Source organism: Marmota flaviventris, chromosome 2, assembly GCF_047511675.1.
Source record: "Marmota flaviventris isolate mMarFla1 chromosome 2, mMarFla1.hap1, whole genome shotgun sequence".
NCBI classification, from domain to species: domain Eukaryota; kingdom Metazoa; phylum Chordata; class Mammalia; order Rodentia; family Sciuridae; genus Marmota; species Marmota flaviventris.
Window position 1 is genome coordinate 49,859,495 of NC_092499.1, and position 19,279 is coordinate 49,878,773.

The following is a 19,279-nucleotide window of genomic DNA, read 5'->3' on the forward strand; positions in this document are numbered from 1 at the left end:
CAAACTAGGAAGCATGGCTTGACCAGAGGAACTTAGAGAATGTATTAAGAGGACACCAAACTGGAACCAGAAATGTTTCAGAGGGGAAGAGAATGTCTAAGATGTTTTGTTATGGTTTATTGTTGTGGGATATCATGGGACACATCAGAAATGCCATAAAAATGGCACAGAGGATTTATGTGATTAATTCCACCAAATCTTCTCCAAGAATCTTATGTTTGTTTATTTATCGTAACATCTCAAGATCAATTATTATCCATGAACTTTAACCCTGTATATGGACAATTGAGGTCATAAAGTTAGTCTCTAGCATCTTTGGCACAGGAATGAGGAACAATATACTCCAGCAAGCCAGGACAGATTAGGGCACAAGAAGACTTTCTGACATAGCTAATAAATAGATCTAGCAGAGAGTTGATAAAGGAGCAACAAAGGACTTCAAGTGCTTACATATATGCTGGAAGATCTTGTTCAGCAAAAAAGTAGAGAATTTGAACAATCTCCACCTTTTGACCATTTCTACTCTTAGAAGCTCTGTAGTATAAAAAATGTCATTGGTACTCTGGGTTAAGTCATGATCAACAACAGAAAAAATATAGATTAAATACAATAGCAATCTTGTGAAGAAATGACTGACACAATATCCAGTCATAAGATTGGTGAGCATTTTAAAAAGGAAAATGTCAGTATGAGTCTGTAAAAAAAATATAGGTTTGATCATATGACCTGGGATTCTAAATGGAAGAAAGTTTAAGAGGTGTGGGTTGCCCTAAATCCCCCTAAATTATCACAGGACAATTATAAGTGATCGATCACATTCAGAATTTTAAAAATATGCAAAATACGAAGGAAAAAATATATTTCTAGAGATAAACATAAAAGTGGCATGTAGCTATAAAAATTGTACCAAGAAAACTGAGATTCAGAATGGGCTGAAGCCTGTGAATAATGCTAAGAATAACAACAACAACGAAAGCAATTTTCATGTTAGTTTTAGAGCAAAGGGAAGGAAAAAAAGGAAAGACAGCCCTGTCATTATGGATGAATAGTGTAATGACAACAGATGACAGAGATACCTTAATTTATTTTTAGAAAAAAGGTTGAGGTTTTAAATAAACAAATATGACAGAGAAAAGGAAACCGACAAACTCACAACTCGGTTCTTAAATCTGTCAAGAATGATCTTTAGAAAGAAGAGAAGAATTGATTTAAAAAAAAACAAAACAAAAAACCAACGACACAAATCTTTGTAAAAGGTCTTCAGAGTTAGATGCCTGAGCCATTGGCTCCGGTGATCACTCCTCGCCTTTGTGTCCCTGTCACAGCAGCTTTCAGGGGTGGCTGTAGTGGGAGAGGAGCTGGAAGCCAGGAGATTGGCAACTGCAAATCTGACTTTTAGTTTTTTAAGGGTAAGGACTGTGAATTTTGTAATCAGTGCATTGGTCTTGGATGAGACTCTACAATGACTAAATGACTTATTCAAAAAGTTGTGTTTGGACCCTTATAAAAGGAAGAGGTAATCACTGGGAGCATGGGTTCCCTAAGGACAAGCCATGGAAGACCAATCTCATCTCCTAGAATATCAGAACAGTTAAGATCTGGTTGCTCAATATAGGAGTGTCATGGGAAGCTCACAGGCTCTGGAGCCAGATCTCCAGTGACAGAATTCTCTCCTCTTTACTAGTAGCGAGATGCAGGGCAAACTACCAAACTACTTTTATGGCTGTATAGTTTGAGGAAAATGACAGTGCCTACCTTAGAATGTTGTTGGAAGGATTATATGTAGAGGCCACAATAGAGAGCACTCAGAACCATACCCAGCACACAGAAAATGCAATGAACAGTAATTGCTATCATCCTGTGAATTTAAGCAATCCACTTATGAAAGCCTCCTGAGAGTTTTGCAGACAAGATGACAGGTGAATTGCAGGAGGATTTAAAATTAGTTATGCAAAGGATACATGATTGGTTCATGGAAGATTCTATGGAAATTTCAACATATTTCTCAGTCATTTGGATGAGAATGTGGAAGGCTTATTTACTAGTTGAATTTGCAGATGACATCCGAGACATGACTGGTAAAATCTGGTTGGTCAGACCTTAAAAAAAACTTAGTTGGGGCAAATGTATTCATGGTTCTGTCTTTGTGTTCCAAACTTGTCGATATGGGATGATAATTCTTAACAGTAGCAAGTGTGAAAGACTTCAGGTTTTAAACTATATTGTCATTTTGTGATAGGAAGACAAATGCAATCATAGTTTACCTTTGTTGACAAATGCCATGAGAAGATCCTCTTTCTCCTGACTGTTTAATCTTATCTTATCACACCTCACCTATATGTTCAGATCTCAGTGTCCAACCCTAGGAGGGACTTAGACAAATTAGAGACAGTTTGGAAGAGAATCTTCAAGGTAGCAAAGCATAGTACTTCAAAATCATTTATTTAAGGTAGAGTTGAAAGGACTGGGGATGTTTTTCTGGGGGAATAGCAGTCCCAAAGGAGTCAACAGGGTTCAGAATATTTGAGGGTCTTTTCAAAGTGGAAGAGAGCTAGGTGGTGTCTGTATGGTTTCTGAGGTTCGAATCGAGACTGGTGGTTGTGAGTTGTTAGGCTCAATCATAAGAAACAAACATGAATTCTCACAAATGGAAAAGTCTCAAAGAGAAAATGGCTGACTTTGAATGTATTTGTGGTCTGTGTTCTTGCCCATGTTCAAGCCAGGTGATGACCACCTGGGAAAGACACTGTGGAGGAAATCCAAACACTAACTGAATGGGAAGATGTAATGCTTCGTCCTCCCTGAATGTTCATTATTTTTCATTACTCCCTTACTCAAGAAGTTGTAATAGTGCTGTCATTTCTACTGAGTCAAGACAAAATCCTATACCTAGTTTATAAGAACTTCTCTTGGTCTGGCCGCCTCCTTCAATCAAATCTCTCTGCTTTTATGAGGGAAGGCCTCTCTTTTTCTTTCTTTCTTAAATCTAATCTCAAAAAAAAAAAAAAAAAAAAAAACAGAGCAACCCAAGGAAAAAAATGTTTACATGAAAAATTATCAGAAATTGTGCAGATCTTCTAGGAAACCTAGGGAATCAATATTTAAAATTATTTATGGCACAGAACGTACTTGATTTTTGCCAAGCAGTAGAAATGGAAAACAGTGCAACTGTAAGAAGTATAAATTGGTAAACATTGCTCAAAATAATAATATAAAGCACTTGAGTTCTTTTTAGCTTGTGCTAGTTAACCACAAGTTATGCCAAACCTTAAGGAACTAGTGATTAAGTTCTGCTAAAAATACCAGTCTTGAAGAGTAAATCAGGCTGGAGATGTAGTTCTGTGGTAGAGCACTTGCCTAGCATGTGTGAGGCCTTGGGTTCTATGCCCAGCACTGGAAGGGTGGGGGGAGAGATAAAAAGTGGATTTGTGGATGAAGAATATTGTAAATATATTGTACCAATATCTTTATTGCCATGAGGGTGTATATGTAAAAATTTAGGAATGTATTTAGAGGGAAGTAGCTCACCTTTAGCACTTATATTCTGTTATAAACTATATATAGAAATCAGCAGTTTAAATATAAAAACTATTAAATAAAAAAGATCTAATTCTCATGTTACAACTTCCCCTAACAGTATACTTTGTTTTTAAAGTTGAAATCAGGACAACTCTTGCAAATCAGAGGAAAAGAAGTTAAGAGAAAACCAAAAAGTAAACCAAGAATTCCAGCATGGAGATTAACAAAGTCTTTAAAATACCATCGTGATAAAAACCTGCCTAAAAAGTAACTTCATTAAATTTACAAATTTTACTCTCTGAAGAGCTGTCATTCAGTAGCATTGATGCATGAACATGCTAATGTTTTAGAAATTCATATGTGAGATCTGAGTTAAAACTTCTCAAAGGAAAATTTGGTGTAGATTTTATAGTTAAGATGTGTCTGTGCTTCCTTCGATTCCTGATTTTGACCAATGCACTTACTTTAATAAATGTAATACTAGCTGGAATAAAAAAAATAGCTCTTTGGGAAAATAGCAAAATTAAATGTTAGCTGTTAGATTTGATAGTTTTGGACCCTATAATGCTCGATTTGGATAAACTGCTTATTATACTGCGGGTTGATTTTATGATAAAAGACAACCCAACGCAAAATGTCCACAGGCCAACTTACTTAGCAGTTAATGGATTTATTCTTCTCCTCCTGTTTCATCTATGACCCCACCAATATTTTTGATAGAGTTTCTCATCACACAGGAATACATTCACAATTTTGAACAGCACTATGTAAACACAATTTAGATTATGGCTTACGTTTTGCTGTTCACCTGGTTGAACCCCTGGCTTTCTCTTTATTTCACTACTAGGTTTTATGGGTTGGTTTATTCTAGATTATTCTTCATTTAACTCTTTATGGGGGTTTGAAGAAGCTTTAATTATTAGCTTTTGTTGTTGCTTAGGGCACTGGAAAGTGTGCTGGACATGGAAGACAACCTTTTTTATGGCCAGCCTCAACTTTGTAAATGGATATTACTCACAATTTAGTAGCTGGGAATAGAGTCATGGTAAAAGAATTCCAAAGTTTATGAAACAGTCAAATTGGCATTTAAGTGACCCCATACATGCCATTGCTTATCTGCATTGCTTTAAGCTCATTTAGTTAGCAAGATTATGTATTAAAACAAATAGTGACAGCAGACAACAAGTATTTTACCTTCAATAAATAGTTACTGTCAGATTATCAATGAAGCAGAAACTTCTTGATTTTTTTCCCCTAAAAAACCTTGCATTTAGTGCATTAAGCAAAGTAGCATGACCACACACAGAGTCAGAGGCTTTTCTTTTTTATGTCTCTGTGTTTCAAAGAATGACAAATAGTCCTGCTTAAGGAGAGTGTGCTATAAAAACACGGCCTTTCCTGAGCATGCCAAAAATATTTGTAGATCTTATTGATATAGGTAGTGCTCTTTTAATTCATTAAAACAGAAATTAGCACTTTACTTTAGAGAGAAACAGGAAAAGAAGAAAAATCTGAAGTTAAAAAAAGTTATAAAAGAGAATCTTGAAAAAAATTTTCAGAACATCTTTTTCTTTAATCAGATATCAACCTATCTTTTCTCACCACTGACTAACTCTCACATTATTTTCTTGGGAATCCAGCCCTTTATGGCAGCATATTGTTATTTAGCACAACAATTGAGGGAGAGTCACTTGCTAATCTATGATGCTAGACTATAATGGGAACGTGGGAATGCAGATCAGTTGTGATGCTTTTCAAAGAAAAAATAAGTCAGTAATGTAATCTCAAGCACATTCCACTAGCCAGGACCTGTCCCAGTCAGAATGATGGTGCATTTGAGCTTGACATGGGAGCTTACTTTTTGGTCTTCTCTCTTTTTTCAAAGCCCTTTTGTAGGACCCCGAGTGCCTGAAGCCCTGGCTTCCTGGACACTCATTCCCCAACCTCGCCTTTAGGTCTCTATTTTTCAGGCATTTCTACATGCTTTAGATTTATCTCTCTCTTTTTTTTCCTTCACCACAGGAACATGTACAAATTTTACGTCTTGTTCTTGTTGGGCCCTGTTGTGAAAATGTCATAACCATTCTCTCCTAGTGACTGAATAATGTACACACATACCTACCAACAGGGTAGGTGCTGTGCAATGCAAATAATAATGACAATAAAAATATAACAAGTGTTTCTTAAGAGACTTTCACAGACCTGAAATGATAGGACTATTATTTTTATCATTTCTTACAAAGATAAGAGCTAGAATTTTTTTTATTCTGATTTTTCTGCAGCTTTTCAGAGAAGGCAGTGATCCATTTTGCAAGTATTAGAACTGAGATTCAGATCCAGGCCCAGGTGTGCTGGAGTGTGATGGCAGTGGGTGTGAAGAAGGAGCATACCTGAGCAACCCTGCGCAGGGGAGAAATGCTATTTTCCCCCATCCTCCAAAACTGGGGATTGAACCCAGGGGTACTCTACCACTGAGCTACATACCCAGCCTGTTTTATGTTTTATTTTGAGACAGGGTCTCACTAAATTTCCCAGGCAGGCCTCAGACCTGAGATCCTTCTGCCTCAGCCTCCCAGGTAGCTTGGATATACAAGTGGAGAGAGGATTCAAAGATGATTTGTACCTTGAAGATGAGGAAGCTAGGCGAGATAGTAATACCAGAGATGCGATTTAGGAGCACTGAGCACAGAGAGAATAACTGAAACACTGAAGATATTTTTTTTCAGTGTAGAAAGAGGGGTTCAAACCTTAGAAGCCACACCTAGTTTGGGAAGCTGGAGGAGTCAGTGACTAAGACAAATCATGAAGAAGGCAGATCATCACACCTTCTTTCCTATTTTTGGAAGGTAGGAGAGAGGCAAGTTCCAGAAGAGTGTGAGGGAGATGCCACACTGACTGAGAGAGGCCTGGGTTTCATCCTGCTAGGTAATGGGTGACGTACCACATATGTTATTCTACCTCTTCAAGGGCATTAGCATTTAAGCAGAGTAGGAAGGAGGAGAGCACATTGGCTAGAAATGGTGTCTGGGACTAAGTTACAAAATTGAGGAGAGAAGAGGCTGGGGGGTGGGATGATAATGAGTTTGATATTGAGGTGTCTGTAGGACATTTAGTTTGAGATATTCAGCAGATGGTTGGATAATGAGCTTGAAGCTCTAAACAATAGTCTGAGATTGTAATATGAAAATTGTATCTGATCTCCTGTACTCACACATCCTTTTTAGAGCCTGAACTAAACTGTCAATATAAATGCATTTTGTGTCTGAAGATCACACGATGATAAAAGTAGCTCATGTCCTTTCCTCTGTTGCAGAATTCTACAAGCCCCCTCCATTCCTCACATGCATGATCTGTGCACCAACATCCCAGGCCGACAGCTGCCCATTGACTTGCACCTGGCCTCTCGTGTGTACCACACTGTCAGCAAGAAGGGCCACCGTACCCTAGTTGAATTTTTTGGATCATGTTTCTTAGATGATCACTTTCTAGACACAGAAAAAGATAAGTAAGTGTTCTTTGGTAATTTTGTTTTAAACAGTTTGACACTGTCAAGGACATTCTGCCTTTGAGGTTTAGACTTTAAAGGTATGATTCTGTTTTGGGACCGTAGGGAGGAGCCATTTTTGTTCTTTTCCATGGCTTCCCCAGTACATACACAGAATCAGTATCTCCATTTCCTGATGATATTAACAAGAGCCATGACTGCCTTAATCTGTTGTGTTGCTATGATAGGATACAACAGACAGGGTAGTTTATAAAGAAAATACATTTATTTCTCATAGTTCTGGAGGCAGTTCTGGTGAGGGTCTGGTGAGATATAGTTCTGGTGAGGGCCTTCTGATTGGCTCATTCTAAGGTGGAAGAGTAAAGGGCAAAAAGTAAGAGTGAGATAGTTAGCAGTAGGGGATGGGGGAAGAGGGACTGAACTCATCCTTTTTATATCAGGAACCACTCCCGGGATAACTAGCACACTTCTACAGAAGTGGCACTAATCTACTCATAAGGGCAGAGCCTTCATGATCTAATTACTTCTTAAAGGTCCCATCTTTTAACACTGTTGCATTAAGAGTTAAGTTCCCAGCACACGAACTTTGAAGGACATATTTAAACCACAGCAGTATCCTATCACGTGGTAACTTCAGTAGTCTAATTCCCAAAAGGTGTTACATAATTGTCTCATTAGTTCTCTCCTCCCCCTCCCCTCCCCTCCCCTCCCCTCCCCTCCTCCTCCTCCTCCTTCTTTTTTTTTTTTTTTCAAATTTTTGTACTAGGAATTGAATCCAGGGTCCTCTACCACTTAGATATATCCCTAGCCCTTTTAAACTTTTTCTTTTGAGACAGGGTCTTGCTAAGTTGCAGAGGCTGGCCCTGAACTTGCAGTCCTCTTACCTCAGCCTCCTCAATTTCTCCTCCTTTTCCTCCTCCTCCTTCTCCTTCCAGAGATTGAACTCAGTGGTGCTTAACTACCTGGCCTCATTTATTCTTAATAAGAACTCTGAAATACAGATGTGGGAATTGAGGCTCATAAAAGTTAATCAGTTCAGCACTATTTATACAATTAACAAAATTACAGATTTGGCACTTGAGTCCAGTCTTTTGAACTTAATCTCACCATCTTTAGATATACTTGGGGTCTAGGATCATATACAAAAGTCATTGCCTCTTGGAGTTCATTCCATTTCTCCTTGTGTCTCAATGCCCCTTGGAATCTGCCTAGTCTTTTGTGAAGAGTATATGATCTACAGCATCTCCAAACGAGGAGGAAAGGAAAGGGAGCTAACCCTGACTGAGTGGCAACAGCTTCTGGAGCACTGTGACATGTGCTTTTGCATATGCTTTCTTTTAAAATCTTCAACTTAAGAAAGAAGTCCCAATTTCCATATGGTTAATGAAGAAATTCAGGCTCCAAGGTATTAGGTTACTTGCCTAAGTTCTTATCTTGGAATAGTGATTAGAATCCAGATTTGTCTGAATTTTTCTTAACCCCCCCTTTTTTTTCCCTATTTGTAAATTTTTAAAGAGACTTTCAAGACTTTTTGTTCTCCTAACCACCCCTCCCAATTAAATTATGATACACTATACATACTGCGTATCTGCTTATAGTACTGAATGTGTGTCTGTGCTTTCTACATAAAAACAAGAAGCTTTCGTTATCCCACCCTCCCCCTGCTCAAAGCATCAGTTCTCATCCCCATGGGGGGCAATATTACTTGCCCAGAAATACGCATGCTCCAAAGGCTCCTGCCTTTTAGAAGAGCTAGTGGAAATCCTGAAAAACCACCTATTAGATGTTCTAAGAATATTAAAATATTAAATATTATATGAAATAGAGCCTTTTCCAGTACATTGTAATATTCTAGTGAAAATAATATTTAAAAGATTTTAATTATACAATCACAAAATGAGTGACTTACCTACACTTTTTATGGTATACCCTGAACCCATTTCTTTAAACCTTACTTTCGGTGAAAATTGAAGCACTCCAGTGCATTCTTTCACAGTTTAAAATCACCTGTTTTCCCTGTGTTTTGGAACCACAATGAGTTTCATCTTGAATTCTTGAAGGAAGGTTATTATTACATTTATTTTTTATTTAGGCAAAAATGTATTTTTAGGATGTGTTTGCCAATCATTTAGTTTCAATTGATGAAATCAACGCTTGCTAACTTTTTGAAAAAAAATTATATGTGAAGAATTTTGGAAATTCTTGTTTAAGTATCTCTGTAGGAAATAGTTCAGCAGGACATTTTTTGAAATGTCCTTTAAAAGCCTAAAGCTGGGAATACAAAGTCAAGACATAGCTAGTAGTACTGACTCAAGACTGAAACTAGTCATTTCCATTAGTGCTGTGCAAGCCAAGTATCATTTTGGGGAATAACAGTTTCTATTATTCATGCAAAGTGTTAAAAATGCTGGTTTATTTCAAATTCTAATTTTTTTTCTTCAAGTAGACCTTACTTTCTTTTTCCAAGAGAGTCAATAACACTATTTGACAATGATAATTCTTGGCAATTTGTTCCTAAGTACCAAATAAGAAGTTAATTTAAGTACCTAATATTTAATTCTCTGGCATCTATCTCTTGAGGATTATCTGGCTAAACATAGCTTAACCTTTTCAAAATATATCTGTCTGCTGAGTCTACAAGTTCAGAGAAATATATAATTTTTTTTCTGCTGTAATAAGTGTCTGGAGAAAGGTAATCATAAACACAAAATAAAAATACTTTTTATTTGGTAGCCTTTTGCTTTATCTGTGCAATGAAAAGTTAACTCCAAAGCAGAATAATACTTGTGGTTATATAGCTTTAATGATTTCCCCATTCTGCATATGGTAATGGTTATTTTTTATGAACACTAATGATATTTTAGTGAAATGGTAAGAGTATATACTTCAGTTTATTTGAAATAGTAAAATGATGTTCAAACTTATGTCTGGTTGAATAGCAATTTTGATGATAACTATAAAATATTTCATGTTTTGCTTTAAAAATATTTTTTGTACTGTCTAGAGAAGTTAATAGCCATTAATTAAAATTCTTAGAATGGAATTGTAGATTTAAAGTTTTAAAGTAGGGCAAATCATTAAAGATGTTTAACACTTAGGTTAATGTTGCTTTGGTGAATAGTCTTCCAGACAGCTCTTATAAATCATGTTTATATCATACAAGACATTCTGTAGCTCTAGTTGTTTTTCATTCAAGTTTATGTGTGAACATTTAAATTATTTCATGATATTTACTAATTCAACCAAAATGCAGTGACTATTTTTAAAATAATCTTGACACTATTCATTTCCTTGAATTCTTGCCAAACAAATAATTGTCAGTTTTTAATATTTTTTTTTTCTAATCTGGTAAGGAAAAACATTTTTTAAGATTATTTTTATATTTTATTTGTTAATGTTTTGGGTGTGAGGTATACCCCAAAAGCTCATGTGTGAGACAATGAAAGAAGGTTTGGAGGAGAAATGATTGGGTTATAGCTTTAATCTAATCAGCGAATTAATCCCTGGGTGGGATTAATTGAGTGGTAACTGGAGGCAGGTGGGCTGTGGCTGGAGGAAGTGACTCATTGGGGGTGTGGCTATGGGGTATGTATTTTGTATCTGGAGAGTGGAGACTCTCTCTGTGCTTTCTGATCACCACAGTGAACTGTTTCTGTCTGCCACACTCTTCTGCTGTGATGTCCTGCCTCACCTCAAGCTCCAAGGAGTGGAGCCTGCTGTCTGTGGATTGAGACCTCTGAAACTGTGAGCCCCTAAATAAACCTTTCCTACTCTACAGTTGTTCTGGTGGTGTCATTGAGTCACAGCAGTGAGAAAGCTGACTAAAACATTATTCATTTCTGGTAAAGTTGAGAATTTTCTCCTCCTTCCTTCCTTCCTTCTTTCCTTCCCTGGAGATCTAATCTAGGTCTGCCTATATATTATAATTGCTTTTTACCAATTAGCCACACCCCCCTACCAAGAACAGTCTTTTCTCTATCTTTGTGGAGTTTACTATTCATCTCTTTCTTCTGGATTTTTAAGTGATCTTTTAATATTAAAGATCTTAATTATTTGGCATACATACTATGGACATTTTTTTCCATTTTATTTTTCAGTTTTATTTATGGTGTTTTATGCTAGACAGAGTTTTAATTTTTATGTGGTAAAAATTAGAAATTGTTTCCTTTATGTGTTTTAGTTTTGGTACATTTTTACAAGGCCATTGCACACTTACATTTAAATATATTCTGTTATATTTTTTCCCAAGCTATTTTGTGACTTCCTTTTAAAAAAATAAATGTTTTATCCATCTGCAATTTATTTGATTAAGAAGAATAAACATTATTATTTTTCCCCAACTGACTAGCCAATTGCATGACATAAATTATCTAACAAATTTTCTTTTCCTCAGTGATTTGAAATGCCAGTTGTGTTAATCTATTTGTTGTTACTATAATTAAATACCTGAAACTAAGTACTTTATAAAAAGTGAAGGTTTATTTAGCTCCCAGTTCTGGAGGTTCAAGAGCATGATGCTGGTTCTGCTTAACTCTGCTGAAGGCCTAAAGGTGGATGGGATCCCAATGTTGGGAAGCTGAGGGAGTGAGAAATCACATGGTGGGATAGGAAGTCAAAGAAAGAAAGGTATGAGCAAAAATGACCTCTAGGCTCTCTGCCTCTTAAAGGTTTTAATACTTCTTAGCATCACAATATTGGGGATCCAGCTCTCAGCACATGACTCTTGGGAAATAGACGCAAACCATACCCAAACCATAGCACAGATTTTCATACATTAAATTCCAACATGTTTGTGAACCTGTTATATAGACTTGTGTTCTATTTCACTGATGGTTTATATAAAACTGCCTGTGTAACTTTTTGACCCACATTAATAAAAAAAATTTAAGAGATTGTTAACTGTGGTCCATACATTTTCATTGTAGATAGTATACTCAACCCACACAAAGTAAAACGACCTTGTCTCATGTTTTGCTTTACATATATATTATTGTTAGCTCTTTCTTACATTTTAATTTTTCTTAGTCGTGCCTCTTCTAGATCACATCAATTTGAATGTTTATAAGCTAACCAGAAATTTATTTTAAAAGTATTAATATAATGTTTTTATTAGTGCATTAAATGATACATAATAATGGGGCTCCTTGTGACATATTCATATATGCACATAACGTGCTCCATGCAGTCCCCATGTCTTCCCCTTTCCCTCCCCCTGATTGCCTTCCCTTAAGTACCTTGCTAGTCATCCACCCTTTATTTATTTATTTATAATTGGTGCGTTATAATTATACATAAAAATAGGATTCATTGTGATATCTTCATACATGCACATAGTATAATTTTGCCAATTTCATTCTGCAGTTCCTTCACTTTCCTTCCCTTCCTCCTAATCCCTCAATCATCCTGTATTCATTTTTTGTTATAGAAGAAGTACTTGGTATTATTTTTGTCATTTTGTTTTATATCCTCTTTCTCTTTTTTTTTTTTTGCTTCTTTGGTATTTCCTATAATCTGTCATATTCACCAATATTTATCTGTGTTTTCGTTTGTATCATTATCTCATATCTGGTGTTGTGAGAGAGAAATCTGCAGCCAGCCTGTTTTTATTTTATTCACATGTGATCTTTTCTCTTCTTCTCCTCCTAGATACTCATAGGATTTTAAATTAAATAATTCCTAAGCACATATTTGAGAATGCTTTGCTTTCTAATTATTTTTTTTCCACTAAATGCAAAGCCCCTCTGATATGCTAATATATTGCTCCTTGGTTTGGGATTTTTTTTTCTATTTTATTTTGAGTAACGTTTCCATTATGTTTATTTCATGTATTTCTTCAGGAATAACATTTAGCTATTTGTTAGTGCTTCATTAACTGTTTTTTATACTATTATTTTGCTTACATTCACCTTTCAAACCTCTGTTCATCAGTGGCTTCAGTTTCTAAGGCTTGAATATTAAAAAATATCATAATAACTCCTATTTCAATACTGTTACAGCATTTTTTCTTATTTTTGTTACTACTGTTATATCTTGGGAAAACTGTAAGTCTTTTGTTTTATCTGAACTTTTCTTACTTGTTTCATGAAAACATTTAAATATTTTCTTAGAGACTGTAAGGTAGAACCTTTCTAGAATTTTTTTTTTGTTTCCTATATTAAATCTTTTCAAAAGGACATTCTTGCTGGATGTGGTAACACATGAGTGTAATCCCAGTGACTTGGGAGGCTGAGGATCACAAGTTTGAGGCCAGCCTCAGCACTTGGGGCCCTAAGCAACTTAGTCAGACCCTGTCTCAAAATAAAAATATAAAAAGGGCTGAGAATGTGCCTCAGTATTAAGTACCCCTGGGACTCAATTCCTGGTACCAAAAAAACAAAACAACAACAACAACAAAAAAGACATTCTTCATTCAATTCTTTGAATACTTTATTATTTCTTATACTTTAAGGCTTTCTTCATATAACTAATATTGGATTTTTTCTGTGTACTCATCTTTGAATGAAGATAGGTCATCTCTGGCTACCCAAAGTTAATATAGGGTAGATTTCACTGGCATTTCTTAACTGTTCATCTTGGAGGCATTAAAATATTACTTTTAGGTCTCTGGTAGGAGAATAATCACTCATCCTGTTTTTTCTGACCTAAGCTAGGAAGAGTTTGAGGAGCTGTAATTGCAGACAGAAGCATCTTTTACTTACCCATGGTAGTCTGCATTTGCTCCATTGTGCCTCAGTTTGGAATCGGAACTTCTGCTTATATTAGGGTGGGAATCTAATCTTACTATTGCTTGTTGCTTCCTAGAAACTGAGAATCCTGTTTCTGAATCTGAGCCAGGGATGGGGACTTGCTAACTGTGGGAGACTTCCTTGATGTTAATTATGTAACCACTGAAACCTCTGGAGTGTCTGAAAAAAATCTTACTTTTATATATGCTATTACTTGATCCCCCACTTCTCCTACTGTGTCATTGTCAAATGATGAACCTTTTCTGATACCAGACATAGAGGAGCATCTTTACTTACAATTTTGTTTTTTTAAAGAATGATTATTATTTTTTTTAGTTGTCGATAGACTTCTATTTTATTTATTTATATGTGGTGCTGAGATTTGAACCCAGGGCTTCACACATGCCAGACAAGTGCTCTACTGCTGAGTCCCAGCCCCAGCCTCTTCATTTACAATCTTTATACTTCATTTATAATATTGTATTCTATCATCTGTTCTCTATTTCTTTCCAGCATGGGTTTCTGGGAGTGACCTAACTTTTACATTCCCCATTCTCCACATCGTCTGCCATGTCTTAGCTGTTAGGCTGATTCTGACACCATCTTCACCTCTTATGTGGCTTTGTTCAGTGCTGCATAATCAAGGCAATAGCTTAAGGTATCATACCAAAGAGCACAAGATATAATTCCTGTTTGAGGTCTAGCTGGTGATATGTGCCATAGAAGTACATATATCAGAGATTTGATGTCTTATGTCCTACTCCACATACCATTCATGTTATAAACAAGGAGACAAAGTTTTGTACCCCACATCATGGCTGGTTGTACAGTTAGAGACAGAATCAATAGTAAACTCCTTTAAATTTCTATTTTATTTACTTTGAACAAATAGTCCTATTAGTATGCCTTCAGCATATTTTAAAAATACAGATTGGAGTAAAAAAAAAGCCATATCAGGATGGTCTATCAATGTTTGCTATTCTATTAGTACATTTTTTAAAAATGGAAATACCCAAACAAGGAATTATTTGGAAATTTATCTGTTCCCATAACTCCATTATGTAAAAGCTAAATTTTTTTGGAAAGTAAAACAATGTCATTCCACCAGATGTCACTGTTTGCATGTAGCAATGAAGTTACAATGATTTAAAAATACAATGCCCACCCCCCCCGCCCCCGAATCTTATTTTGTAAAAAAAAAAAAATTCTATATAATTATAGGTGTACTCTTTTGTAGACTCACCATTTTGAGACTATCATCTTTGATTTTTAAAATGCATACAGAGTATTTACATTCCTCTCTTGAAATTTTTAAAGAAAAAAATTATACAAGGCTACAGAAAATGATTTGTAGATTAGCATCTTCAAGAAGATGAATTCCTGAAGATTTTTCCAGACCTTCGGAGTCTATTTTTTTAAACATTCGCTTATGTAAGCTAATGCTTTCCAGGTTGTGGATTCAGACCCCATAAATAGGTTGTAAAATCAGTTTAGTGCTTTAAAGAAATGGTGTCTAGAATAAAACAGTCCATCATAGCTGAAGGGCGTGGTGGAAGAAAGCAGCTCAGGACAGGGCAAGTAGGCAGCTGAGAGCTCTGCTTGCCAGAGGACAAAATATAAATCTCAAAGGCACACTCCCAGTGACCTACTTCCTCCCGGCACACCCTATCTGCATACAGTTCCCGCCCAATTAATCTATATCAGTGGATCAATCCACTGACTTAATCTAACAACTCTTATAATCTAAGCATTTCACCTCTGAAAATTACACACACTTTTGGGGGCCACCTCATGTCTAGGCCATAACACCTGGGACCCATTCCCCTCTCTGCTTCCTGGCCTCCATCCGTGGAGCAGTGCTCCTCTGCCATGCCCTTCTGCTGCGAGGTTTTGCCACACCTTGGGCCCAGAGCAATGGCGTGGGCAGATCATGGACTGAATCTCTGAAACCATTAGCCAGAAAAAGTTCCCTTCTTCAAAGTTGTTCTTGCCAGGTATTTTGGTTATGGTGAGGAAAAGCTAACAAATGAGAAACAGGGAGAAAAAATCCCACCCACTATAGTTAACCCATCTCTTCAAGAAAGGTATTAATCCCTCCATAAGGGCTCTAAATCCATGACCCAAACACTTCCCACTAGGCCCCAGCTCCCAACACTGCTGCTTTGGGGACCAAAGTGCCACCCTTTCCCCACAACCTAATCTTAGAACTTTCTTATTGGTCTTGATATATTTATACTCTGGGTTTCCTCTCTTAGTCCCTAGTCCTATTCCTGTTCTTTCATTTTTGTAAATATATCAGTCAAGATTCAGTTGCAGAAAACAGGAACGTCTTTAGTGAAGGTATTGAGTAAGGGCAAGTTCATGCTTATAAAATCAACGGAAAGGTTGGAAAGATCACCATTAGTCAAGGAGGGCTTGAGGGAAAAACCACACAGCATGCTTAACTGGCTGCTGCTGCTCCTCCCTCATCAGGAAGGTGGGAAGCTGAAAGCCATACTGTCAACACACCACCTTAGCTGAGATTTAGGTATCCAGTGGCCTCTACTGTCACCACTTTTGACTCTGGAGCCACACTATGTCTGTTTAATATGCTCACTGGCCAAAGTGACAATTTACAAAAGGAGTAACTGGGACACTGCTACCGAAGAACCGGACAACTTTGTCCCACCTGTGCTTGCCCAGAGAAACCCCAGAACTTTCTGCCTTCTGAAGTGGTTAGTGGGTCCTACATCTTCACATCTAGAACACTGGCTACAGCAAGGTTTTTACCTCTTTATCCTCAGCAGCTCAGGAAAGCACAGTAGAATGGAGTAGGTGTTGGTGGCAATGACATTTACCAGGCTGGGAGTTGAGATCTAACTTCTCTTTGAATTCAGATATTTGGCAAGGTGAGATACGTTTGCTTATTTTCATGAGTCTACTTTGGAAAATTCCTATCTTCTTCAGTCTGGAGTTGGGCAGACTACCCCTTAGGAGCTGGTAAGATGGGATTTGAGAGTTTTAGCATACTATCAACAAATAGGTTGTATATATTTATTTTTTACATCTAGTGACTCGTATTGGCTGTTCATATAATAGAAAAGTTAGACCTCTAAATATTTTTATGTGAAATTGATAGAACTATAGTCTGTAGAGGCCCATTTTCTATTCATTATGTATTTTATATTTAATAGTTACACAATACAAAAATTAATGTATTTTCAAGCCACCCACAGGTCAGTCATTAATGATACATTCTGCCTTCAAAGTTTGATTTATCTCATATCTTTGGCTAAATTAAGGCTTTTATTGATATTTTTTTTAACCTATATATATATATTCTTAGATATATGTAGCTGGTAGCCTACCAAGGGAAGATCTGACACCAAAACAATTTTCTGTACATCCCAGCAAGATGTGGATCAAGAAGACAAAACTGTAATGTGAGAAGGCAGTTCTGCTCAGGCTGGTGTTTTGCCCCAAATCTTTGTTGTGAGTGTGCAGTGTGGAGTAGGTTAGAAGTCAGGTCATAGAGAATTTTAGATCTCTTGTATAATTGGGCTTTCACAGAGTGAATGTATTATTTTTCCAATATAATAAAACAAAACCATCACAAAGGTTACTATTAAGAGGTACTCAGAGCCAAACAAATTATTTTTGGGTTCTCCTTTTTGAGTATTTGATCTTTTCACAATTTTTACTTAGTGCCGATGTCAAATGACCATATGTTTATTTTAACGGAGGTATGAAAAGAAAGCAAACATTTTTTGCTTTATCAATAATGTAAAAAACACTAATTTTTAAAAATTACATTTTAGAATACTGTATGGAATTCCTGTTAAGAGAGAAAACGAAGACTATGCCTGTGTCCCTCTGGTGCCACCAGGGATACCTTCTGAATTGGCACAAGGAACTATGCAATATGTTCACAACCTGCAACTCTCAGGAGAGAAGGTAAGAATTTCCTTCAGTATTACTTTTATTTACCTCATACATTCTCAAACATTTTGGATTATGACCCTCTTGACACTCTTAAAATTACTGAGGTTGTAATAATGGTTTATTTGAGCTACCTATATTGACATTTACAATATTAGAAATTTAAACAAAATGCCAAAATATTTATTTTTAAAATAGTAGTAATAAAGTCATTTGTTAATATAAAAATGTATTTTTATGAGAAATAATTATGTTTTTAAAAACAAAAAACATAGTGAAAAAACTAGGATTATTTACTTACTTCGAAAATTTCTTTGCTGTCTGCCTTTATAGAAGACAGCTGGATTCTCAAGTCTACTTCTGTGTACAATTCTGTGAGTGATTTGATTGAACTAATATGAGAACAATTCTAGTTTTTAAACAGATATGTAGTTGAAAAAGAAAAAAAATACCTTAATACCATTTTGTACATAATTTTAAGATATTCTTTAATATATCCAAATTTAAGAAGCAGTAGTTATCTTGAGAGTTTGCTGTGAGACTTCCACTTCTGGGTAAGGTAGGGTAGAATCAGTTTTCCCTCTTCTTCCTGCCCATTACAGGTCAAAAACCTGGGCATGACAAGGTGAGACAACTGTTCATGTGGAGAGAGGGAGGCATACTAGCTAGGAGCTTTAGGACTCAAGGAATGACATGGGTTTTCTTTTCTCTTTCTCCTTCCCTCCCTCCTTCCCTTTTCCTTCCTTCCTCTCTTTCTCTTTCTCCTTTCTTTCCCTTTCCTTCTTTCCTCCCTCCCTCCCTCTTTCTTTCTTTCCTTCTTTCCTTCCTCCCTCCCTCTTTCTTTCTTTCTCTTTTTGCTTCATATATCCTAGACTTGAGCTGAAAAAGCTGGTAATCTGGAAATGCTAACAGGTAAAGACAAAAAAGAAAACAAAAAAATCCAAAACCTGCTATCTCTAGCCAAAAACCAGGAGAAGTGCAACCCAGCAGAACAGAAAATCAGAAAATTTTTAGAAAAATAACTGTTGTATTCCAGAAAAAACTGTCCCCATTCTACCTCCACCAGTAAAGAGAGTAGAAAGAACACTAACACTTCTGCCAGTATGGTTCCAAAGAGGGCTGCGTGTTGAGCAGTTACTTTGATTCTAATGGAGTGGTAATGAGACACCCCCATGCTGTCAGGTGAGACCATAAGGGATTCTATCCCCATCTTAGTCACAAGCCACACCCCTCTCCAGCGGTGGAATCAGAGGAGGTCTAGTAGAGTGTCAGTTAACAGGAGGTTTAAATAGGATCTAGAGTCTTATGGCTTAAGACCCCAAATATCCAAATTTCAACTGAAATTTATTAATCTTATTCAGCACTAGAAAAATCTCAAACTGAATATCAATAGATACCATCACTGAGATCTCAGAAACATTAAAATTATCCAACAAAATTTTAAAGCTGCAACTATAAAAATGCTCCAATGACCAATTACAAACAACTTTGCAACATAGTTAAAAAAATAGATTCATAAAGGACAGTGACACAGACTGAAATCCTAAAAATCTAGAGACTGAGGCAGGAGGATTGCAAGTTAGAGGTCAGTCTCAGCAACCTTAGTGGGATC

General features: G+C 36.4%; 1 protein-coding gene across 1 annotated transcript in view; it reads left to right on the top strand.

The window, feature by feature from the left end:
• The window catches only part of Ttc6 (tetratricopeptide repeat domain 6), a 204,786-nt gene that overhangs the window by 59,852 nt on the left and 125,655 nt on the right, over nucleotides 1–19,279 (top strand). The window contains exons 4-6 of the mRNA XM_071607402.1: nucleotides 3,656–3,786; nucleotides 6,833–7,024; nucleotides 17,547–17,682. Of these exons, the coding sequence (XP_071463503.1) occupies nucleotides 3,656–3,786; nucleotides 6,833–7,024; nucleotides 17,547–17,682 (459 nt within the window). The remainder of the gene's footprint in view (nucleotides 1–3,655; nucleotides 3,787–6,832; nucleotides 7,025–17,546; nucleotides 17,683–19,279) is intronic.